General features: G+C 47.9%; 1 protein-coding gene across 2 annotated transcripts in view; it reads left to right on the top strand.

Annotated features, from left to right (window-relative positions):
• ZNF598 (zinc finger protein 598, E3 ubiquitin ligase) overlaps positions 1–26,052 on the top strand; it is a 489,260-nt gene that overhangs the window by 116,364 nt on the left and 346,844 nt on the right. For both annotated transcript variants that reach the window (XM_069647319.1, XM_069647320.1), the window contains exon 3: positions 4,588–4,717. In XM_069647319.1, coding sequence (XP_069503420.1) covers positions 4,588–4,717 — 130 coding nt within the window. The remainder of the gene's footprint in view (positions 1–4,587; positions 4,718–26,052) is intronic.

Here is a 26,052-nt window from a genome sequence, read left to right as displayed (position 1 = left end):
GGGGGCAGGGGTCACTCTCACTTTGCAGAGAGGCGATGCAGCTCTGGTTCTGGGCCATCCAGCAGGAAATGTCTATCTCAGCAATTCATCTGGCCGGAGACGAAAACGCGGCGGCGGACGCTCTGAGCAGGCAGAGCATAGTCTCTCATGAGTGGGCGTTGGCTCAGGAAGTTCTGTTGGAGATCTTTGCCCTTTGGGGGACCCCACAAGTCGATCTCTTCGCCACCAATGTCAACCGGAAGTGCGAAAGATTCTGCTGGCAGGAATTTCCTCTAAGAGGAGCCTTAGGGGACGTGTTCGTAGTGTAGTGGTTCTTCCCCCTGCTGTATGCATTTCCACCAGTCCCCGTCATTCCGCAAGTGTTGCGGAGGTTCGGATCCTCATTGCTCCGGCATTGGCCGGGAGCGCGTGGTACCCGGACCTTCTCGACATGTCCATCTGCCCTCCAGGACGTCTTCCCTATCGAGACTATCTGCTCTCACGGGAGGGGGTCTAGTTCTCCATCCAGAGGTCAAGTCTCTCAACCTTCATGCTTGGTTTCTGAAAGGTTGAGGTACAAGTATTGGGACCTCCCGGAAGACGTGATGGAGGTGTTGCTTTCGGCCAGAAGGCAAGCAACAAAATCCCTGTAACTTTGCCGTTGGAGTAAGTTCTGCAACTGGTGCAGGGTTCAGAATGTGGATCCTTTTCAGCGTTCAATTCTTGTGGTTCTGTCTTTTTTTTATTTCATTAGCCCACAGGGGCCTGCAAATGGGTACCATTAAGGGTTACTTGGTGGTGCTGTCCATATTTAAGCGGTCGTCTGAGGAGTGTTCTTATTTTAAGATTCCTTTTGATTTCTCAGTTTCTAAAAGGGCTCACTAATGCGTTTCCACCGTCCCCGTTCCAGGTTCCGGGATGGGATTTGAACTTGGTTCTGAAATTCCTAATGGGAGCTCTGTTTGAGCCCCTTTATATTCTTGTCCTTTGAGACTGTTGGCTGAAGGTGGATGATCACATTGCAAAGTAAGGCATCCTATTTCCACGCAGGTACGACTGTGCAGTGCGTTTGTGGAAATCTCATGCTTATTTCCTGATTACCGACTAAATTTAAATGCAACAATTCGAAATTGAGGATGATGCGAAATAATTGTGTTTGCGTGCACTTTCAAAATCTGGGATCCAGGGTGACTTCCATTTCACCCTCCGGTCCCCATTGTGCTGTGCATACCTTTCCATGCCACGTGTGCTGTGACTGTCTACCTTTGCTGTGCTGGGTGAAACTTCCAGACTGCCGTCGTTGCGGCAATATCATCATGGCCGCTGCCTCAACTCCAATCTAGGGGCTGCCCATCTTGGCCTCTCCTTTGCCCCATTGTGCTGATTGGGCACCTGGCGCAACAAATGAAGCAACCGGGGACCGGCAGGATTTAGCTGGCCCCAGAACGCTACTTATTTTTTTTTTATCGTCCCCCCTGCACTCCCCCCTGCACTCTAACTTCCTTGCTGCTGCGACCTCACTCTACTTTGAAATCTGGATTTCCATAACACTCCTCCATAACTATGGGTACATTCCCTACTCTGGACCCGCTTCTTCCCTCTTTTGCCTCAGCCTCCTTCTCTGCTTGTCCCCCATATTTGCACTTCTAATTACACTGTGTGTTCACACCCACTGCTAGCTTCTGCTTAGCTTCACATTTGGCTGTTTATTCATGCACTTAGCTTAGTTTCAAATTTGACTGCATATTCATGCATTTAGCTTGGTTTCTAATTTGACTGCATATTCATGCATTTAGCTTTGATTCTAATTTGGCTGTGTATTCATGCATTTAGCTTAGTTGCAATCATCTTTATTGCCTATCCTTACCTCTCTTTCTATTCTTTCTATCCTTTTTCTCAACCAGGCTGGTCTCCCCACACCCCCCACCTGTCCCCCCCACTTCCCCTCTGTCACTTGTTTTTTTCTTCCATTTCCCCCCCCCAGCACTATCTGAAATGTAATCAGGCCCAGGTACCTGCTCACCCTGCCACCTTCTGCACTAGGGTTCTGTATCTGTACCCATACAGTCCCCTTCCCACTTTTCTTCTGCACTTATCAGATATACCATATCTGACTCACCTGCCACTAGCTGGCTGCACTACCATGGCTTGTCACCCCCCTTTCCATGCACTTTCCCCTTTTTCATGCACTTGTGCTTTAAATGTCACTGGGCCTAGTAAGATTGCTGTTTTCTTTTTTGGTCTCCCTTGTTCCCCTCCCTTTTTGCCTGGTTGCACTCTGAAACACTTGTTTACGAGGGTGATATAAATAAAATATTTAATTTAATTTAGTCCGATAGTTGCTTGTTTTGTTCTTGGCATGGTAGCCGCTTGTCTGTTCTCATTCTCTTCCTCCCTCCCCCCCCCCACCCTCCCACTCCACCCCACCGCCTCCCCTCCTTATCATTGTCAAAAGCTCTTGCACTATCGGAAATGTTGCCAGGCCGAGTACGATAGTTAATTTCACATTCTGAATGTATCAAGGACTTGTAAGAATATCACTTTTTTTCTCCCTGGTTCCCTCTTTGCCTTGAAGCGCTTTGAAACAAATTGTGTATAGGCAGTCTATAAATAATCAATCAAGGCACCAAGAAGAGCGAAACTATAGGGGTATTTTCAGACTATCCTGGACCTTGTGACACTCTTCTGTAGTACACAAGATAACCGTCTGAGGGAAAAGCTATCCCGGCAAGAGTTTCTGGGGGTGAGATTTGGGTGCAAGGTCTGACTGTCTTTAAACGTTAGGAAATTCTTTAATGATAATGATTAGTTATTCATGTAGCACTTACGCGCTATAGGTGGAACATATTTACGTATGTTGTCATCCCAACCGAAATTGGTACTCATTTATCGACCTCAGAAGGATGAAAGGCTGATTTTGGCCTGGCGTTTGGGTGGCGTTTCCCATTCTCTCTTGAATTTGTCATTAAACAACAAGCATTGTGCACCTAGTTACCCTCGGATTTCGGGACCAGGTACTTCCCATCCTGCCACGCACACGCACCTGCACCATGGCAACCCTTGCACTTTGGATCTGTGTCTGTAACCATACAGTCCCCCACTTTCCCTGCACCTATCGGACACCCCTGGTCTGAGCCTCAAACCTAGCACTTGCCACTTGCTGGCTGCACTACCATTTGTTGTTTTTCATTCCTATGCACAGCGTTTTCCAATTCCCCCCCCCCCTTTGCACTCCCCTTCCCTCCATGTCACTGGGCCTAGTAAGAGCGTTGTTTTTGTTCTCCCTTCCCCTCCCTTGCCTCGTTGTGCTCTGAAACACATGTGTGAGCGCGATACAAATAAAATATCAATGCTTGAAGGGACTCTTAACACCTATTCCAAAAAGTGGGAATTCCACACCCGTCACTCAACCTCAATGTTGTCCTCGCAGCAATGGCTCACACACTTTTGAGCCTATGGCCATGGTAGACGCTTGCTGGATAGCGTGAAAAATGTTTCCTGGTGGATGTCACGTCGGCTTTTAGTCAGTGAACTGCAGGCTTGTTCGGCTTGTGAGCCATTCACAACATTCCCCAAATACAAGGTGGTGCTGTGCGTGGGGCCGACCTTTTTATTCAAGATTGTGTCGGGAATAGGAAAATATAATTACTGATGTTCTTTCGATATCCCTCCTCAGAAGGGGAAATTACTCTTGACAATCTTGATGTCCATCGAGCCTTAATAATTCTACCTTAATAGGACTAAGGTGTCCAGATCTTAAACATTCTGGCCAGATCAAGGAGGGAGAGGTCTGCGGCTTCTAAAGCCACACTTTCCCACTTGACATTCAGCAACAAGTTTCAAGGGCTGCAGACCCCCAAAAGTCTCCACTCTCATGCGCTGCATGCCAAAGCGACGTGGGCAGCTTTTCAGACGTGACCCCGGAGAGTCCTAGTTAGACCCACCACTTGGGCCTCACCATCTGCTGGTACTACTGCTTGGACTTCTTTTCCAGAGCTCATGCTCGTTTTGAAGCAGTCCTCCAAAGTTTGTTTAAGATAGTATCAGGACCCCCACCCTTTCATTGTCTGTATGCTGGTTAGTCTTCCACAAGTATGTCGGAAGGGGGACGGGATGTAGGAGTAAGAAAGTTGCTCATCCTTGTTACTACTTTACTGCTTGACCATAGTCCCGACACCCAACCCACTTTGCACCCTCCCTGCTAAACTAGTATTCAGTAGGATTTGTTCTAGGCGATGGAAATGACTGGTGGGGCAAGACTGGGGCAGCATCTGGAAGATGGTGGCCAGTGAGTGCACATGTATATGCGACTTGTCACATTTCAGTATAGTTTTTGTTATGCACCAAATTGCTCCAGTCCTGCCCCTGTGAACTCCAACTGCCACATATATAGAGGAAGGGGCGGATGAGGACTATGGACTAGAGTACAGTAGTTGCTTCAGTGAGTAAAATATTTTGCACCAGCTTAACACCTCAATTAACTAATCTTAGATTTTCTGAATCAACCCAGTTTGTGCTTGCTTGTTTTATTTCCATAATTCTTAAAACTAATGTTCTTTGGGCAGTTTGATGATAGCATTTTCTTTTTTTTTTTAATTTAACCAATAGGAAACTGCTGCAGCATGAATGTTCACTGTGCTCCGAGGCCCGTCCTTTTCACACTTTTATGGATTTGGAGCAGCACATGAGGAAGCAGCACGAGCTCTTCTGCTGTAAGCTGTGCGTGAGCAATCTAAAGGTGAGCTGAACCAAGTGCTTAGTTAATGACTGTTATGCATTGGAGTAGGGTTTGTGTAGGTGGCTACTGATTGGCCTGCCTAAAAGTCAGTATTTGTCGTTTATATCTGGAAAATTCACCACCTTCCTTAAGTTGTAGGCAGTTTATTTGTTTTTACCTTCTGGTGCATATGACTGTTCTCCTCTCTTTTGGATTTGTCTACCACTTTGTGGCATTCGTAGGAACCATGCCTTAGCAGTCCAATTACTTTGACGATTATGGTTCAAATGTTTACTTGTTTGCTACTTCAATTGTGTAGTGTCACGTTTTTTGGTGCTGTGAGTACCCTTTGTGGAAAAGTAAGCAAATCACTGTCCCCTCCCATACGTTTGAGCTTTAATTGATGTCTTTTTAAAAAATAACTTTATTGAATTTACAATATATTAAACAATCCCCCAAACTGTCCCCCCCCCCACCCCTCTCTCTCTCCCCCACTGGGTGGCAATCTCAAGTCTTTCCCTAATCCACTTCGATATATGCAGTACAATGTTATTCACTGCAAGTCCAGGAGTCTGAGGCACTGGGGGCACCAGAAGGCTTGAAAATCATCTTTGAGAAAAGCCAGAGTTTCTCCCCAGTCTTTTGCGAAGTTATGTAGATTACTAGTCATGGCATACGTAGCCCATTCCAGAGCTACTATTTCCCGTACTTTGCGCACCCAGTCCTGCATCGTGGGTATATTCGAACTCTTCCATCTCTGTGCAATTATAGTCATTGCTGCCAATGTTGGTACCACTCTCGCTTTTTCTCAGGTTTTAGTTTTCCCCCTTCCGCCTCCCCCTCCTTAAGGCCCAACAGTATCTGTTCCGGTGGTCTTCTTCCCCCTGTCCCATAGGCCTGATCTTGTGCCAGCTGTAGCCAGCTGTACTTCCTTCCAGAAGGGTTTGTTTTTCAGGCATCTCCACCAGATGTTCCTCTGTGCACCCCCTCCTACACCACCACCACCACCACCACCACCACCACCACCACCCCCACCCCCCCCCCCCCCCCCCGACGCTCTTGGGTATATTCTGTGAAGGCAGTCAGGTGTGTAATGCCTTCCATAAAGTATTTTGTACCATGCCTGTTGCAGCTGGGAAGCTCTTGCTAGCTTGGGACTCTTACCCCACAGTTTCCCCCATTCCTCCCTTTCCATGTCCCTCCCCAGTATCTTTTCCCATCTATGCATGTATGGCCAGTGTTGTCTAGGAGTGTCATCCTGTATCCTATACAGGTTGGAGATCAGCCCCTTAGCCCCGTCATTCGACAGCAGGAACCTTTTGAACGGCGTTGCCTTTCTGGTGACCGCCTCCTTAATTGCTGGGTTCAGCACCCAGTGTCTTAGTTGAGCATATCTAAGTGTCTTCCCCCCCCACTGCAAATTCACTTTTACACTCCGTAAATGAAAGGATCTCCCCCCGCCCCCCTCAGTTTCCTGCATCCTCCCTCTTGTCACTGCCTGAAAGCACCCCTTTCTGTTCTAGGCGAGAAATCTCCATTATTGAAGATAGGCGTGAAGGGGGACGGGAAGGTTGATTCCCTGGGTTTCCACTAGCCTATCCCAATTATCCGCTACCAGTTTCATAATGGTACTCTCGTACACATGTTTCGGTCTGTGCTGCTTCGGTAGCCACAGTACTTCCTTCAGTTCGTGTTGTCACTGCCTTATCCATCCTGACCCATTGTTTCCCCCTCTCCCTCCTGAAGCCATTCCCCAATCGCCCTTAATTGTGTGGCCTCGTAGTACTGCTGAAAGTTGGAGATGGCCCCCGGGGTCCACACAAAGGGTGTTGCTGCTCTTAGTGTTGCTGTCCCCCTTCCCCAGAGTAAGACTCATCAGCTCAGACTTGCCAATGTTAATTCGCAGTCCTGATATCTCCCCAAATTTCTCTAGTAGGTCCCTGCTTGCCCTGATGGATTCTGGGGGAGTGGTCAGTGTCAGCAGCATGTCTCCGCCGAAGACCGCCACCTTATGTTGCTCACGGGCACCGTGCTCGCCTTGGAAGCAAGATGACACAGAACACAGGTTCGATCCTCGGGTCCGCGCTTAGAAACATCTGGGTATTAAGCGCTTTATAAATAACCAATCATATCATGTTGTTGTCCCCCGAAAGGAATGCCCTGCATCTGATCTGCTTCGTGTATGCTTGTAGGAGGGGTTTCGGTTAGATTGCGTACAGCAACGGGGAAAGAGGGAATCCTTGTTTCGTTCCTCTGCCCAATCGGATTGGGCGTGACATGGCTCTATTTAACGCCACACGCGTCTGTGGTGCCTGGTAGTTAGCCTGCACCATTTTGAGAAACTCTAGCCCAGGCCCATTTTTTCCATAAACCGAAACGGAAGCGGCCACTCCACACGGTCAACCGCTTTTTCTGCGTCAAGTGATAAAATACTGCGGGAGTGTCCATTTTCTGCGCTTTTTCCAGTAGATGTTGCCACCCTCCTAATATCTGCCGTCCGCCTGCCTCTTACGAATCCCCGGGAGGAGCCCCTCCAATCCGTTCTCCAATATTTTAGTATACATTTTCCCATTCCACATTAATTAGCGCGATGGACCTGTAGGATGTGCGTTCCATGGGGTCCTTATTGGGTTTGAGAATTCAGGTCATTTTAGCCACTTCCATGGATGGAGTTATGCTGCCTGTAGTTTTGAGGTATCTCAATTTTGGTACCAGTATGGGTGTGAAAGGTTTATAAAAGGCCGCTGTGTAGCCATCTGGGCTTGGTGCCTTGTTCGGTGGTAAGTCCCCAATAACTCTCCTCACCTCGTCCTGTTTTCCCAGCCTAGAGTGTCTTGGGCGTCCCTACCAATTTTATGCATCTGAACAACCTCAAGAAAGTCTGCTTGTCTATGAGGCTGGAGGTTTTGCGATGTGTAAACAGTCTCATAACATTTTCCTAAGCTTTCTTGGATGTTCTTGGTATATGTAATGCGCTCCCCGGTTTCAGTTTTTAATGCTGTGATCGCGTTTTTAGCCCACGCACCCCTCGGGAGACTCACCAAGAGGGCGTCTGCCTTATTCGCTTTGGCGTAATATTTTTGTCGGACAAAGAGTAGCACCCCCTTCTGCTCTATTAGTTCAAAGGATCCCTATTTGGCCTATTGCCCGCCCTATACTCCCTCTGGAAGGACCTGGTGGGGGTCTCCCCTGCCGCCTTACTTTCCCCCTCTACCTCTGCCTCCAGCTGTGCCATCAGCACCTTTAGCTGCCTCTCCCTCTGGGTTTTCGCAGCTATGAGCTCCCCCCTCAGTGTAGCTTTAAACTCATCCCATCTGGTATCTTCCCTTGTGTATCCCCTTTTATTGGTCTCGAACAATTATTTTATATTACCTTCCATTTCCTGCCTAATTACTGGATCCCCTAGAGTCCCCAGGTATTGCCATTCCCCACACTCCCCTCTTTTAACTCCCTAGTCCCATCCAGATGGAAACCATTTTATGATCTGCTATTCCATTGGGGCCCGCCTTCATTTCTCTGTCCCACCCCAGCATAGCCGCTGACGCCCATATATAATCAATTCTCGATTGCGCTGCCATGTACGCTGAAAGTTTACCCCTCTTTCATCACCCTTCAATTCCACACCATCAGGCCCATTTGGCGATTCTTGACTAGGGTGCTGTTATCTAGATCCTGGTACAGCTCAATTTGTTGGTCCTAATATTTGACCAGTTCTCGCTGTCTTGTTGCTTTCAAGACTGCTTCCTTTTGACCCTACCTTGTAAATGCTGCCAGTACGTCCTTGGCCTAGCGTTTGGGTCCTTATTTAGGTGTCTCAATCTGTGGACCCTGTCCAGTTCCACTGTGCTTGGGGTTGTTTCTCCCCGGAATTCTGCAAAGATGTCCTGTATAACCCCTTTCAGCTCTCCATCCGCCCCTGTTTCTAATAATGGTTTCAGCCTAATGTTGACCCTGCGGGATCTGTTCTCCAGGTCTACCATCTAGAGCTCTAGGTTCCGCGTTGCCATCTCTAGTGTTTCTATAGCCTCAATGTTTGCCATTGTTTGTTTGTCGACCTCCTGCAGACCCTTCTCCAAGAGATCCGTCCTCTCACCTAGTTGCCCTATTTCCTGTTTCATTTCCACCAGGGCCAAATTGAGGTCCGATCTCATTAACTGGAATTGGTCGTGGAATGTCTTTGCTATATTGGTCTGTAGAGGGATCATTTCCCCATGAAAGTCCTGGTGTGACATTGGGGTCGTCGGGTCCACATCCTCTGGGGTGCTGCGTCCTGTTGCCCCCTCCTGGGTGCTTCATTGACTTCCCTGGCCGGCCACATCGGCTATGAGTTGGTACCATGCCACGACCCTGATCCCCCAGTTCCTGCCCTCTTACTCCGGTGGAACCCCTTTTGCGGTGTGGTGTCTTGCTGCCTCCCCCCTCCTTTGGAGGGATCCCTCAGAGTTGGGTCAGCCCTCCTATGCCTTGACGTGTGAGTGGTGGGTTCTCCTTGCTGTATGCTTCTGTTTCTCCTCTTCCCCTTACTTTCCGCAGGTTTTTGCTTCCTATGTCAGGGTCTAGGCAAAAGTCCTGCCAGAGTCTTGTATTTCCACTTCTCTTGCCAGTTGTCTCCTGCTTGGGGAGGTCCCCAGCCCCGGGCGGCGGGGCTGTGTGTGAGCGCTTCCTCCTTTCCCTGCGTGTCCCAGCAGGGCCATCTGTCTGAATGTCGCGTCCTTACTCCCCGGTGCGGCCCCCTCTTATTACGGGAGCACTCCCCCGATCGGGCCTCTTTTAATTGTGGCCAGGATTTCTGTTCCCGGTGGGGCCTAGGAGTCCTTCCCCTCCCCCTCCCCCTGCCTGGCCGCTGCGCGGGACCTCTGCCGCCTTGTCCACTTGTGCTTGGGGACGTGCGCCTCTGTGCCCCCCCCCCTTACCAGCGCTCTTAGCAGTGTGCCACTCCTGTGAGGGGGGCCTAACCTGTGGTTTCGTTGCTTCCTGCTATGCCAGGTCTCTGCATTTTCATTTTATCTGGGAGGCCGCGCTCGACCTCTGGTGCTCTCCTTCAGCTGGTTTGTGACCCCCGCCTTCTCCGTTCCAGCCCTCCCCACAGGACTGGTCTGCCCTCTCGTAAAGGTCACCTCGTCCTCGGGGCTGCCTTCCATGGGTGTCCGGATTCCTCTCGGCTCACGTGTGGATTCGTAGCTTGCTTCACCCGTGGCGCAGTTACTGGGGCTGCGGGTTCCCTCTCTGCCCCTGGGAGAGGCGGGGGGAGGAGTGGGGCAGGACAGGTGCGGCTTACTGCTCTAGCTGCCCCCCTGCCTGGCGGGTCCAAGGATGTTTCGGGATACCTCCGCCTCTTCTTCGGGTGGTGAGGGCTCTCTGCCTGCTGCGTAGCTCCCCTCCTGGGGTTCGCTGTCGTTGATTATCCCCCTCTTGGGTCTGGCGTCTCCGACTCCTCGCTATGTCACCTCTTCCCCTCCGTAGCCACTTGGCGAAGCACTCGCCTCTCTGTCTCATGGATATAATTTCACCCGTCGTTTTCTCCTGTTCTTTCTCCTTCTTCCCCCTATCCTGCGCTGCTTCTGCAGGGTGGTGGAGCCGCATATAACCGCTTGTGGGCTCGGGAGTGCCGTCGACACGTCTTATCTCGGGTTGGCGGCCATCTCAAAGTCAATTGATCGTCTTTTAATGGCTCAATGATATGTCAATCCAGCAAATTCATCATACTTCATTATTGCACAAAATGTGTAACTTTCCTCCAGATGCTCTATAAAAGAAATAAATCTGATTTATCATCAATAACCATTACTTCACAAAAGAAATCCATTGAACAGTGTCACCTTTATTTGTGTATCTGTGATTAATAATGTTTCTAACATTTGTTCCCTACGCACTTGTGGCTACCTGGAAGTGTCACATTTTGTTTACCCCAACCCTCACTTTGCCCAGAACACTAAAATGCATTCTCCTCCACTGAACCAAGAGATTGAAATGGATGGAGCTTTTATCCTCTCAAACCTGCAAATGCCCCGACTTCTTCTAGCCCCCCACAACCCTCCTAATTCACCGGCTTTTGAAAATTAGGTTGTGCTTTTCCATTTTTGTTCTAGTCTGTTCACTTTCCTGCCTTTCCCAATGCATGCCAGCACTAACAGGGTGATTTACAGTTATTTATTGCTGCTTTCAGATTACCTGGAATGATATCTGCATTTTTAATGCTTTATTACCTTGCTTGAAAGGTCGTTTTTTTTTTGTTTTTTTTCTGCTACAGTAATTTCTAGACGGCATCCACCTCTGATCGTTCTTCCTCAGAAGAATTGCATTGAGCATGCAATTGATGCTGCAGTTTACAAGCACCATCTACAGGGTGTTTCTGCCTCCTGGACACTTTGTGCAAACACATGGAAAGTATAGTCCATAGACATTTGCTCTACAACCGCGATGGGCCCGAGTAGAACATTTTTATTCTGAGGGAATTAAGTATTCAAGTTCCTCCTGTATGCACGATAGAGATGGATAGACCACTTTGTAGTGTAAGGCCAAGCACTTTCCGACCAACTGTTTAGGATGTCTGGTGACTTGGCACATTGACAGTCCGGGTGGTTTCCTTGGTGTTCTCTGAAAAAATCCATGGACCAGGCTTTGTGGTTTTGAAACGGGTTGCACAGATCAGAGTTTCAAATAAGGATATGGGTGGATATTCAACATATGAAATTGGAAGTAAAAAACATTTCCTCCTGGATGGTTTTAACCGAGTAATCCTTCCTAAAGAGGTGCGATTAGGGGTTTGTACCCTCTACCAATGTTGCAGGATCCTCAAGCTCCACACTGACACAAACCTCAAAGGGGATGTCAACATAGGTCACCAAAGATCTAGAGGCAGAGGAGCTAAAGTGCCCTGCCCCCAGCAGGCCCTGCAAAAAGAGGTGCTGCCTCCTGCGCCCACAATGTTATTTTATATTCTCCAGCATGGTCTGGCATGGATTCACATGCTCATGAATATTCCCCGTCTTCAGGCTGGGAATGCTCGGTAAAGAAAAAATGGGTTTCAGTTTCATTTCTGAACGGTCTTTCTCCTAACAGCTATAGAGCTCTCTCGTTCAGCTGGGGTCCTGTCTCCAAATTGCACTGTCATACTCAGATTACATTAATAGACCTGTCTCTCAAATCTAGCAGGGCTTCGATGCCCAGACTACATCAAGGGAGTAAATACTAGCTGTGCCCCTCAGTCACTCCACAACCAGTGCATGTCCTTCCTAAACATGCATGGCTAACTCGCCACAGTGAACCACATTCAGGGAGATGGACAAAGAGAACCACCGTTAACACCCAACTATACAACCCTTAACCACCTCCCTTACCCCCACCAAGACAGCGACTGAACGAATAGGCAACATCAGCTGGAAATCCTACCTACAGACCATGACTAAAACCGGTAGAGGACAGCATCCACACCAAGTACTACACCACAAGACGACCAGACCAAAACATAACTAACCGGACATCAAAAAAACAAAACAAAGACTAAACAACTCGGAATCGTACAATGCCACGCAAACGACCCACCCCGAGGGAAAGAAGAGAAAAAAGAACAAACACTCCGGAACTGCAAATAAGAACCGCAAAAACAGAACACACCCCCAAAGACAGGATCAAAAATCGAACCAACTCTGAGAGAAGAGATGAATCCCTCTACCTAACTCCATACCTTGCTGAGAACTGCGCACCAGACCGAACCAACGCAACGCCAGAAGCAGCAACATTAAACAACTTAATAAAATCACAAAGAAGTTTGAACACCACCAGAAACAACAAACACATGACCGAAGTGATAACACCTTACATCACCAAAGCTAGAAGAACCTCCAATCGACAACCGCAAACCCTGGGAGACGAACACGATGAAAACAAAAACCCAAGACAAAACCTAGAAGAACTATTCGAGGACGCCGACAGCCCGAAACCTCCATCCTCAACAAGATCAGAAGACGGCCCTAACAAGAAAAGCCAAACTAAACTAGACCTCCAAACTCACGCAAGATCCATGTCAAAACACTCTACAGAGATCTTCGACCTACTCAATGACAATGGTATTGACATCATATTCATCACAGAAACTTGGCTGGACGACAACTACAAAATCACACTCCAAAGCTGCCTCCCAGCAAACTTCAAATGCCTTCAAATAAACAGGAAAAACAAAAGAGCCATCGCAATAGCATTCAAAGAACACCTAAAAATAACGGACGAACCACTCAACATCTTCAACTGCGAATCCATGGTCATATACCTAACAGCGAGCCCAAAAACCAACATCACATTCATCCTGGTGTACAGACCTCCAACTTATGATGCATCCTTCGTCGGCAACTTCATAGAAGCCATCACCAACATAGCCATCAACCACGAACACAGAATCATCCTAGAGGACGTCAACATCTGGTTCGTAGACAATCGCACCAACTCCCAAAACTCATTGAACAACTCGCCCTCATGAAACTACGACGGCTAGTAAAAGGGGCAACACTCGGCAGGACACACTCTGGACGCAATTTTCGCAGAGCAAAAACTCATCACCACGGCACCGTCAATACAAATACTGTGGAGCGACCATCGCATCATCCCATTCATAATCACTCTGCCTACGCAAGTTTGCATCCAACCCCGTAAACTCTCAACCACCACAAAAAGAAACTGGAAAGACGTCAAAGAAAGCAACCTATTTGAACAACTGGAGTTAATCAAGCCCTCAACAACAGACCTAGAGCTAGCTGACCTAGACGGGAAAGCAGAGATATTACACAAATGGATTGCAGATACAATTGACAAGATAGCCCCAGAAAAACCATTTACACCATCAAAAAAGAGAGCAAGGCAAAATGGTTTACCCCACTATTAAGCACCATGAAAAAAGGAAACCAAAAAGATGGAACTGGAATGGAGGAAAGATTACAACCAAAATAAAAAAACACTGTTCCAGAAGCAAATCTGAGCGTACAAGAAGGAAATTCAAAAGGCAAAGAGAAGGCATTATGATGACAGAATCACAAAGGCCACCAACAACACAAAAATGTTTCACATCATTAAAGAAATGAGAAACCCACCAGGCTGTGACAACACCCCAACCCCCTCAGAGAAACTCTGCAATGACCTTGCAGACCACTTAAAAAAAAAGAAATCTATGACATCCGACAAACCATCCAACAGAGGCCAACCAACAGCAACATACAACCAAACAAACCTTTCTCAGAACCGCAGCACAAACTCAATAACTTCCCTGAAATATCAGCAGAGGCATTCGCAATGCTGGTAAAACACAGCAAGAAAGCGGGTTCACTGATGGATCCCTGTCCCACGGACAGCTACAAATCATTCCCCGCACAAGGAACGCCAGTAGAATTTATCACTAGCAACAGGAACCGTACCAAGGATCTTCAAATCAGCTTACATCAAACCACTTCTGAAAAACACAAGATGTAGATTACCTCTCCAACTACAGACCAATCTCTAACATCCCCTACCCGGCAAAACTCCTCGAAACCTACGTATACAAACTAACCCAAGAATACGTTGAATAACACCACCTGCTAGACCAAGCTCAAGTCGGCTTCTCATCCACAAGAGGTACAGAAACAGCACTACTATCCATCTGGGACGACCTAAAAACAAACGCAGATTCCAACACAACATCAGCCCTTATTCTTCTCGACCTCTCCGCAGCCTTCGACAGTTAGCCATGACACCCTAACCAAAAGACTAGAAGACATAGGCATAACAGACACAGCACTACGCTGGACTAAATCATTCTTAGCAGACAGAACAGAAACCGTCTGGATTAAACCCTACAAATCCACCCCATGAGTTAGCGACTGTGGAGTGCCACAAGAATCCTCACTATCACCACTGTACTTCAACATCTACCAAACCCCAGTTATCAGAATCTTCATGAAACACATCGCATGCTACAACTACGCAGAAGATACTCAAATCATCTACAAAATCAGACGCCCAAGCCGATCATTCAAACCTAACCGACTGTCTAAAAGAAGTCTTCAACTGGATGAATGCTAACAACCTGAAAATCAACCCAGGAAAAACAAATCATGATCATATCCAAAGACCAAGAGGAGGAAACCGCCATCCCGTGGACAACGGAACTGGGAACCGCACCATCACCGTCTAAGGTAGTAAAAAATCTGGGAGTCTTGATGGACAACACCCTAACCTTAGAACCGCAAATAAACGCAACAGTCAAGAAATGCTTCTTCCTCCTCCACACGGCAAGAAAAATACTACCTTTCCTCTCCTTCACACACAAAACACTCACTATCGTCGCCCTCATGTCAAGAATCGACTATGCAAACAGCCTCTACCTCGGAATACCTACTGAAGAAGCTAGAACGGATCCAAAACACAGCAGCCAGACTACTCCTCAAACTATCCAGAAAGAGACCACATCACCCTTGCCCTAAAAACACTACACTGGCAACAACTCATCACCTTCAAAACAATGTGCATAATGCACAGGGCAATCAGCGGACAAGGAGCAGAATTCCTACAAAAGAAAATAACAATCTACAAGCCAACGAGACCCCTGAGGTCAACCAACGAAATCAGCCTGGAACTAAAACCATACATCAAGAAAAAACTCGGAGGAACCACCTTCTACCACTTAGCCACAAAAACCTGGACAACATCCCAAAAGAAATGAGAAACACCAAAGAGGTCACGATGCCTGCCGCCAGACATCCGGAACAGGTCCATCTGTCCAGGGAACAGGCACCCAAGAAGACACAGGAATTGTAAAAACCCCGCCTAGGGGCTAGGCGCCAGACTCGTATTGCCAACTTTAAACTATGCAGGTCATCCTGCAAAGAACTCGTGTACAGGCCATCATGAGGCCTTGAAGGGACTACTTTCCTTTATGAACTATTTTGCTGCTTGGGTGTGGTACTGGAACTTCTTACCTGGGAACTACTTTTTTGATGCTATTTAAACCACGCCCGAAGAGCAGCACACGCTTTGCGTTATTCTGCATTTTAGCAGCATAACATTCACCGCGTCTGCAGTCCAGCATCCAGTCCACAGCCACACCCGTCTTATGTCCGGAGCCGATCCTAGAGAAAAGGAAAGAAAAAAACGTTAGAACAAGGAGATTTCCATTTGGTCATCATCTTTTCCTGGAACAGCCGCACCTGTGGATAAAGGAAAAAGACATAAACCGCGTTGCATTGCCAGCTGCAGCGCCGCACCATACTCGCCTATCTTCGGAGCATCTCCACGACCTGGCGCAGCACCCGTTGAATCTCCGCCCGAAACATCAGCATCTGAAAAGACAAGAACAAACAAAAGGTGAGCGGGGTTCCGCCAAAGACATTCTTTTACTTACCGCAAGATACTTACTCGAAATTTTACCGCTCGAGGCAGCGCTGGTCACCATCCTACGTGAGACATTTTCGGCAAGGCGCCGCACCTGCAAAGAAGATAGAGAACTATTGGTTAATTACATTTGGTTAATTACATTTGGAACAATATTACTAGCTAGACAGTGCGTGGTACAAACTGACTCTTACCTAAGCCCTACCTTCATCCATCAAGGTGAACTCACTCCTTGGATCATGCTGCAAGGGAAAAGGTATGAAAGGAGCAAGAGTGAATTAACAGACATTTGAACTCTAAAAGAACTATACATTAGGTTTACACACTACTTACCTCGGAGTCATTGTTGTCTGGAACTCTGCCAAATACCTTCGGACCGCTCCGTATGCTGATTGGAGCCTGGGTAAGACGACCTCTCGGAGGGAGGTAGGATTTGACAGGTTCGGCCTCCAGGATTCCAGCTCCCCTGAATTCTGTGATTCAGGCTTCCTCTAAGAGGGGCTCTTTTCTATGATGTACCCCTCTGCCGTTTGAGTAAAAACCAGCAGAGATGTCTATCGCCTAAAAGAGCTGGGAGAACACACACCGCCAATAACCAATGCTGAAAAGAAAACGCAGTATGATTAGAAGCAATCGGGCAATATGGAGTTATTTAGACAATCAGATAATTCTCTAAGTACCTAGACAATGGTTGAGGTGGTGTTGGACCTGAATAGATGAACCTACAAGAAAACCCAAGACTAAGAGTATGCACAAGTGATAACCACAAACTCACTATGACTGATAAAACCCCCAACAGACCTGATAAGTGGGATTCCTAGGGAAAATGGGTACCAGTTGAAAGGAAAACAACGGCAGGTACAAAACAACAAATGGGAAGTTTAGTAAGGAAGAATATACCCGGGCGGCAAGAGGGTCGCACTAGTGACGGGATGGTGCATACACTGGAAAGCTTTACTGCTATGCACTTGGTTGATGTGTAAAAGGTAAGAATAAATGATATAGTTCCAGGAATCCACACGTATGAGAAAGACTGATGAATTTCAGGTAATGAACAATACAGGAGAATTGGATGGGTTTTACCTTAAGTGCACAAACACAGGCCAAGTTGTTGAGGCAGTCCTGTAATGTGCAGCGTGGTACTCCGCGTAGGAAGATAGTTCAAATTGCGTAGAGCGGCAAGAAAAAGTAGTCTCACCAGACAGGCGAAAGCCCAGTGGGAATCCAGGGACAGTCCGAGTTTGGCAACAGGGTTCACTGATCAGAATGGAGGAAAAAGCAAATGCAATCCAAGGACAATCCGAAATCGGTAGCAGAGTTCAAAATCAGGTTGAAGGAACAGGCAAGGACAATCCAAGTAGACAAAGGTGGGTCGAAGAACCAGGAAGTCGAGTATCAAGAGGAAAAAGGCAATACGCACTGGAACGGGATGAAACCAAAGGAACGTAACGCCACAATTAGCAGCAACAAGCCGCTGAGTCCCTTCGGCTTTTATGGTGCAGGGGGGCGGAGCCTCCTTGCGTGTTCTCTGCGCACAGGACATCTCAGCTGATGCGACGTTCTCTGCTGTACGGCCAGATGCCATGGCAACCGATACCGAAGCCGCAACGAAGTTCTGGAACGCGCTTGCCTGGGTATGTGGCCACAAGAAACGGGAGGTACTGCAGGACGGGGCTGATATGTAACCGTCCTACACGCAAACTGTAATACTCCACAGCTTCCACTAGTTGTCGGCCTATGCACAGCATGTGAATCTAAGCAGATACAAGCATCAGAAATGCAATTACAGTGAGAAGTGTATCATATATAATAAATTATAAATTATTTATGGTCTTTCTTTTTAAACACTGTGTGTGTATGTATGTATGTATGTATATATATATATATATATATATATATATATATATATTTTACACAGCCATGGTAGTGGCTGTCTAGTTATGGTTAAGTTGTTGCTTCCATAGGAAGAGCACTTTTTGGGCGGCTTATAACTTTGCTCCCCCTGGACGAATCGGCACCAAACTTTGCAAAAAAAAAGTATATGGGCCACTCTGAAATTCTTTGCAAAGTTTGGTCATGTTTGGTCCGGGTGGGGGGGGGGCCTAAAACGTCTTTTTTTTTTTTTCCCCATAAACTGAATGGGGGGAAACTTTGCGCATGCCTACAGGCCAAAGCGCTGGATGGATTTTAACCAAATTTGCCGCAGGAGCAGCGGCTTGGTCCTAAAAGCGTGCTTTTGTAAATTTGGTGAAAATCCATCCAATAGTTTTCTTTAAAACAATCAAAAAGTAGGTCTGAAAAAATTAGTGATATCTGTCCGCTCCGTGGTCACACTTCCCTGTTCGCTCAGCGGACAAGAAATGGATTGGCTAATCCGTAGCGTCGTGTCCGGACATGTGGCATTTTCACTGATTGGTTGTGGAACAGCGTGACGTGCGTCACATTTCTTCGCTGCCTCTGCCATCTTTCATTCATGTTTTGGTGTACCCGGACATAGCCGGTAAAACATACAAAACAAGACACCTATGCCTTTGTTATACTTATGAAATACTGTTTCCGAAGGTGAGCTTTAATTAGCTTGGGATGGAATGTGGCAGCACAAACTCTGAGTGGTGTTTTCTTGCCACCAAATTCATACGGTAAAGTGGAAGTTGGTGCTGAATGTACGGCGACCAATGCCTGCGTCTGTGTTGCAATGTTTTCAGATTAATATTGAAGTCGGACTGGCGTCCTACATTTTGAAATCGGAACCTGCCACCTGGAGTGTTGGTTGGAAACAGTGGTTCTGGAGGCGAATGGGAGTAGCGGTTCTCATGATTGGATTGTCATATGTTGTTGCAAAGTGAGAATGTACTTGCCTTCTGAGTGAAGGTCAGTTGATTTGCTTTTTTGGTTGTGAGCTCAGTAGGCCCACGCATCCGAGTCAATCCATAAGGGGCTATTGTTTTTTGACCTTGAGCGAAAGGGAAACTTCAAAAGCTATGCAAGGAATGAGAGCTTGGAAAAACATACCATTTGATAAGGTTATGTTTTCATGTTTCTTACAAACGATTTTAAATCGGTTCACAAAGAATCTTTGATGCAAACACATTGCTGTCTGACTTTGTGAAAAGCAATGGAGGCTGTCAAGATCATGTAAGTTTAATTTTGACGACTCTACACCGACCCGCGTTTTAATTTTATATTACCAAACACTAATTGTGACAATGTAACTGAAGTATTATCTTTTTGTTATTGAAGGAAAAATATAACTGTGCAGAGTGCACATTGTTCGCGTTTGCAGGCTATGAGTAGAGTCTCACTTGTTGACCGTTATTTCTTCTTTCAAATGTTATGCTTGTCCACATAGCTTTGTATCAGTTTGCACATTCTTTTGGTCTTGTGTAACATCAAGACATGTCATTTTTTTTCTTGCTTGTCCATTCATGTTGGCTTCATAACTGAATTACCCTCACTGTGTAGTTGCCATTTTTTTAACCCTTACGCCGACTGCTGTTTCACGGCCTTTGTAGGCTTGCACTATATGTACACTTGGTTAACGCCAATAATTCCTTAAAATGTCATGTTTGTCCACTTCCATTTGTGTACTACTTTCCACAATCTTTGTGTAGGTTTTGAAATTTTTTCCTAAAGGTTGGGTATTGGCACAGATTTTCTTACGTTTTCCGCTTAGCTATATATTGCCGTACTGTGCGTGCCATGGTTTCCAGATTCCAAGTGACGGCTTCTTTCAACGCCAGATGCAACTGCTCGTGACCTGTCCATTATAATGTTATGGGATGACAAGCCTGGCCCCTCTGTCCCTGCGCTGAACTAGCTATTAGGAGTGACATAACATCATTTATGGTGCTGTAAGGCAACGGTCATGGTGCCGTATTGCAAATACCTGTGCAAACAAAGCGTGTGCTTTAACAAATGCAAACTTTGTGTATGCGAAAACAACGTGTCTCACCATGAACATTTTCTATGTCGCCCTTACAACCATTGTTACAATGTAATTGGAAATGGGATTAGTCCGTTGGTCTGACAGTTGTTTGTTAAATAAAAGTACTTTACAAATTCTTAAATGTTAACTTTTTTTAAAATCCTGTTTATCATTTCGAAATGTAAGATACCACATTATACGTCGCTGTATGTTTATTTACAGATTCTGCGTCACAGCACGTACTTTTGCTTTTTGGAGGCTATCATGGAAAGCGAAGAGGGGCAATGTATGTAACAACCGCTTTCCCTTTCTATGGTGGCCATCTTGAAAAAGGATTTTGTTTTGTAATTGCTGTATGTTTATGTACAGGTTCTGCGTCCCGGCACACACCTTTGCTTTTTAGCTTGCTGCCTGTCCCTCTCCCTTGTACACACACCTGACAGTACTGCCACTCCTGCCCCTGCCCAAACTCGCCCCGCTCCCTCTGTCCCATCTTATTCCCCCTTCACACTCCGGCACTCACGTGGGCCTCCTGATGACTCGCGTGCCCATGCACGTCTTACCCGCAACAGAACGCTCTCCAGGTTGCGTCCATTTTTGCATTGGCAGTTTCCTTGGCGCCTAGGTACTCGGCGGAACGCTACTATGCTTCCTCGTCACGTGACCAGCGCTGTGCTCACGTGACCCGGGAATCCATTCACATGATGCGACAGCGCGTCACGTGACAGGAAGTAATGCCAGAAGCGCGAGTATTTAAACACGGCTCTCCGTGTACTCGCTGCTTCACAGCTGTTCTTTGCAACCTGTTTGGCGTTACGCGTTCGTTTGGATTTCTTGACTCTTTTTGGATTTTGACCTCGGTTTGCATACTTGGACTTCGCTTGGATTACCTTACTGGCTTTGTTACCTTGGATTTGCCTGTGGTTTGAATACGGACTGCTCTTTGGACTGCAACACGGATTTCCCTTGCCTCTGGTTTTCTTTGTAACTTCAAGCTTTCAAGCTCTACAGCTACCAAACCACGTTCTTGTCATCAGGTGGTTCTCACGCCAATATTTGGGACTAGACGTCTACCTGCTCCATCTGGGGTGGCTCTGCCCACGTGAGTCCCGGACCCCTACCTCATAGGTTCATTGCCTTTTTCCTGACCCCTCTGGTAAGACCTTTTTCACGTTATCTTGGCACTGTCATTTACTGTCATTTGCTTGGTACTTAATCAGTATTTTCTTGCAACGGATTGGGGTCCCAGAGGTTCGCGGTTCCGGAGTTGACCATCTCCACCTGTGGCCTCAACAGTCGCATAGGGAGTGACTTTGAGTTCTCTCTGTGTGGCATTTGGGGACAGAGAACTCTTCTGCCTACACGGCACTCAAGTCTTAACACTGCCATGGAAAGTGAAGACGGGCCATGAATGGAACAACCGGCTTTCCTTTCGATGGTGGCAATCTTGAAAAAGGATTTTGTTTTATAATCCGATCCGCCTATGGCAGGCCGGATTATAACCAGAAATCCTATTTTTCCGTAGCACACGTTACTTCTTTGCACATCTATACTATTACTGATAAATCTTATAGCGTCTATATCCTTTACTGAGAAATATAAAGTACATGGAGTGAATGTGATTTAAAAAAAATATATATATTTGTATTTATTTTTCTTTTAATACATTTACATTGTGAAAGGTGGTTCTTAACGCAACATTTACTTTGTTAACGGATGGCTTTGTTTTTTGGTAGGACAGCTAATAAGGCCATTTGCGAACGGAAATGAGGAAAGACGCATCAAACTGTCATGGTTTGCCGGCCCTGGAAGCTATGGGGAAGGTGGAAGCAATGGTAAAAGGACTATTACCTCCAGTAACGCCATGCGCGTTCTAGTCTTCCCAGCCTTTATAAACCCGGAAGTTGCTAATGCGCATGCGTTGCAACTTCCAGTGTTATGGGAAGTTATTCCAGCGCTCCGGTGTGTTGTGTCCTCCCGCTCTCAGGCGGGTTTCCCTCCTTGTCTACCCGCTGCTTGCCTTCCTGCTCCTCCCTTTTCACTTGCTTTACCTGCATTCCGCGCAGTACTCTTCGGGTGCTCGCGCTCTCTCCTATGTCAAGCCCCTTTTGCTTCGTGCTCTGTTGCTCTGCCCAGTTCTTTCTGTTTGTTCCTGGACGGAGCCGCCGCTACTCAGCCTGCTGGTACTCTAACTGGATACCTTCTCTGGAGCCTCGACTCCGCACCGCATTGCATTCTGGTGGTAGTAGTCCTCAGCTGGAACCTTTCTACACAACCTGCCAGGGTTTTTCGGCAAGGATTTTCCCTGGCCCGGGGTGGGCTCCCTGGAGTCCCCACTGCCAGGCAGAACAGCATTTCTGGCAAAATGGCTTCCGGTGGAGCCCATACCCAATAATTCAAACAGAAAGAGAGGACTCACAAGAAGAAGCCCAGTGAAACCTGGAAACAGATAAGAAAAGGGATCTCGTCAGTGATGACATCAATGACATTTGTGATGTCATCTTTGATGTCCTGGGTGTTAGTGTTAGCAGTGCACAGTGGTGCCAGTAATACTATCCCTAGTGTGATAGTGTGACGTCCACTGTACCCATGATCCCTCATGTGTCTAGGACCCTCAGATTGTTTTTTTCCGCCATACTGGTCGGAAGTATCCCACGGAGTTCCCTGGCCTTAGCCATAATTCTTAAGAAAAATCTTAATATTTCACCATTTCTCCACCCCAACGTCGAGACACCGACACCGACTTCGACACTCGACGCCAGAGAGAAAAATCGCCCGTCGACAGCTGCACGACCGACTTGGGCCTCGGAAGGCCTCTGGCCTCGGCTTGGTCCTTGGAAGGCCTCTGGCCTCTGCCCTACAAGTAGGGAGAGTGGGGGGTGGCATATATATATATATATATATATATATATATATATATATAATTTCTGAGGCTTGTGGAATCTGCTTAGATCACATGCTGTGCATAGGCCGACATCTAGTGGAAGCTGCGGAGTATTACAGTTTGTTTTTCGAAACTCGAAAATGGGCGTCAACACAGGCGTGCCAGTAATACTATCCCTAGTGTGACGTCCACTGTACCCAAGATCCCTCACGCGTCTAGGATCCTCAGATTTGTTTTTTTCCGCCATACTGGTCGGAAGCATCTTGCGGAGTCCCCTGGCCTTAGCCATACTTTTGCAAAAATTATAAAATAATAATCTATTGACATCCTTCCCCACCCCAACGTCAAACTTCGACACTCGACGCCGGCTGGAAAAGAAATCGACCGTCGGCTGCTGCACGACGGATTTGGGCCTCGGAAGGCCGCTGGCCTCGGCCCGGGCCTGGTAGGCCGCTGGCCTCGGCCCGGGCCTGGTAGGCCGCTGGTCTCGGCCCTGCAAGTAGGGAGAGTGGGGGGTGGTACATACTCTACACTCTTGGTATATAGGTACACCGTATATATTTCCTACACTTAACAGCCCGCTGCCTCAAGGTGCGTATGGAGGGTACCCCTTTTCAATTCTGCCCCAAGTGCAACCGCAAATACCCTTGGGTCGACAGGCACGCCTCGTGCAATCTCTGCTTGCTGAGGGACCACCCCGAAGCGAACTGCAGAGCGTGTAGTAGGTTTAAACCTAAGACACTTAAGGACCGTTCGACGAAGCGTTGGGCCCACCACGCCAGGCAGGCGGCCATGGCAGCGGAGGGCGCCTTCAGCGATGGCAGCGACGCCGTACTTTCGGACGGCGAGGGCATTACGGCGTCGAAAGACAGCCGAGCGAAGGTCCCCGACCTCGGAAGGTCGTCCGGCAGGGCGGCTATGGGGAAGACCCCCGGCGACGCAAGCGCTACACACCCTACACACACTAAGCACACTAAGTCCAACCGAACCTCGACGACGTCGACTTCTCGGAAAGAGGCACAGATAGAACGGTCCGACTCGGTGTCCTCTGGGCGCTCTCGATCGAGATCGCCCCATGACGCAAGGCAATCATCCACTCTTGCCAAGAGTGCCTCGCTCCCTAGACTAACGGAAGTTCGATCGTCGGAGGACGAAGACGACTTCCACCCCCAGGCCGCGCTCCAAGAGACGGAGCCCGCAGTTAACACCAGCAAGGCCCCACGCTCGAAAAACACAGATACCTCTCCCGATCCTCGACGCCAGGCGTCGAAAGTCTCCGGGGCCTCCAAGGGACAGGGAAAACATTTTCCCACGCACGGGGAGGGGGGGAAACAGCGGAAAGCACATTCTTCCACTCCTGTACGACCATCCTTCCCCCCCTAAGCAGACAGACAAATACCAGTCTACTGAGAGATCAACATCCAGCAAGGGTACCCTTGATAAGTCCCCTAAATTGCCTACTAAAGTCATCCCCTGTTCCAAAGAATGGTCCAGTGAAGACATAGACAGGGTCATGTCAAGGATGTCTTCCTTGGCTGATTTCTACGACAAGAATCCAGAGCATTTCCTCTCGTATGACCCTCAGGGGGCCACACCCTCAGGTTCCACTGATCCTATCCCCCTAAGTAAAAAGGCCCGGTTCGAAAGACCTGAACCCTTAGAGGTGCAGCCTTACTCTACTCCATACTCTACTCCATACTCTACTCCACACCCCAGGTACCAAGGAGAGCCTTTCCCTGAGGGGGACCAGGAGTTTGAAATTATGGAGGAACAAACCGGGACGGAATACTATGCGGATGATGAGGATCAGGAGGAGGGAGAAGATGAGCAGGAAATTTACAGAGTAGATTCCCCGGTAGAGAACGAAGCCCCAGTTACCGACTCGCCAGTCGATAACCAGCCCCTCCTTAATGAGGTTCTCGCTCGCGCGGCAGAACATTTTCACATCGACACCCACGGTGTACAGGAGGAAAGGGACTTCGCAGAAGAGTTGGTGGGAGAGAGGAGGCCGGTCGCTCAGACCATCCCTATCCTTAAATCCATCCAACGAAGATTAGATCCGTCCCTGGTGAACCCAAACCTCACCAGAGCAGTCAACCCCAGGGTCGAAAAACTTTTCCGGGCAGCCCAGTCTGACCCTCTCTATATAAGAGGACATCTTAAACCAGACTCCCTAGTTGTTACCAACACTCGGAAGAGGGCTGGAACACCCTTATCTTCATCAGAAGCTCCTCCCGACAAGGAGAGCAAGAAACTTTACGGGTTTGGCAGGAAGGTAGCCTCAACGTCCGCCTACCAAGCAAGGATTGCTAACTCCACCACCCTGTTGGCCAGCTACAACTGCCATCAATGGGAAGAGGTCGCGGCGATCATAGCCTCTGCTCCTGAACCGTTAAAGGGCCAATTGGCTCGGATCTCGGCAGAAGGGAGAGCCGTGTCTGGTTGCATGTTAAAAGCAACTTTCGACGCCGCGGACAACGCAGGAAGATTGATAGCAGAAGGTACTGTTATCATGCATGGTTACGGCAGTCGGGGTTCAAAACAGAAACTCGGGCTTCATTAATAGACAAGCCGGTGGAACCCGATCTATTGTTTGGGAAAGCGGTCGAAGACGCACTGAAAAACGCCAAGGACGAATACGAGACACTGAAATCCCTTGGCCAACTAACCAACAAACCCCCTAACCAGAGGGGGAATAGTAATTTTCGTCGCCCACGCGGCCAAAATTCACAAAGAGGCAACTATGGCCAGGGACGGGGTACACAGTGGAACAACAGCCAGCAGTCTACCCAAAGTTACGGCAGGGGTAACAAAAGAGGGCGTGGAAGAGGCAGAGGCAGCCCCAACAAGGGAGGTGGCACGCCTCCACCAAAGCAGTGACGCTCAGTTCAGGGTCCCTTCTCACGCAACCCCAGTAGGGGGACGCATTTCCAACTTCACCCAGGCTTGGGAAGGGATCACCTCAGACAGATGGGTGCTGTCAACAGTGTCCACAGGATATTGTATAGAATTACTGCAGCGTCCCCGGAACCATCCTCCACGACAAAGAGTACACTCCTTAGAACATCAGAAGATCCTTCTCGAGGAGATTGCCATTCTGCTAGAAAAGGACGCGATAGAACTCGTCCCAGGACACCAGGTAAACAAGGGTATCTATTCAACTTACTTCCTTGTGCCAAAGAAGGATTT

The sequence above is a fragment of the Ambystoma mexicanum genome, chromosome 2q, assembly GCF_040938575.1.
Source record: "Ambystoma mexicanum isolate Mex_15411 chromosome 2q, UKY_AmexF1_1, whole genome shotgun sequence".
Classification (NCBI taxonomy): domain Eukaryota; kingdom Metazoa; phylum Chordata; class Amphibia; order Caudata; family Ambystomatidae; genus Ambystoma; species Ambystoma mexicanum.
The sequence above is the reverse complement of the archived record's forward strand: the minus strand, read 5'-3'. Positions and strand labels throughout refer to the sequence as shown.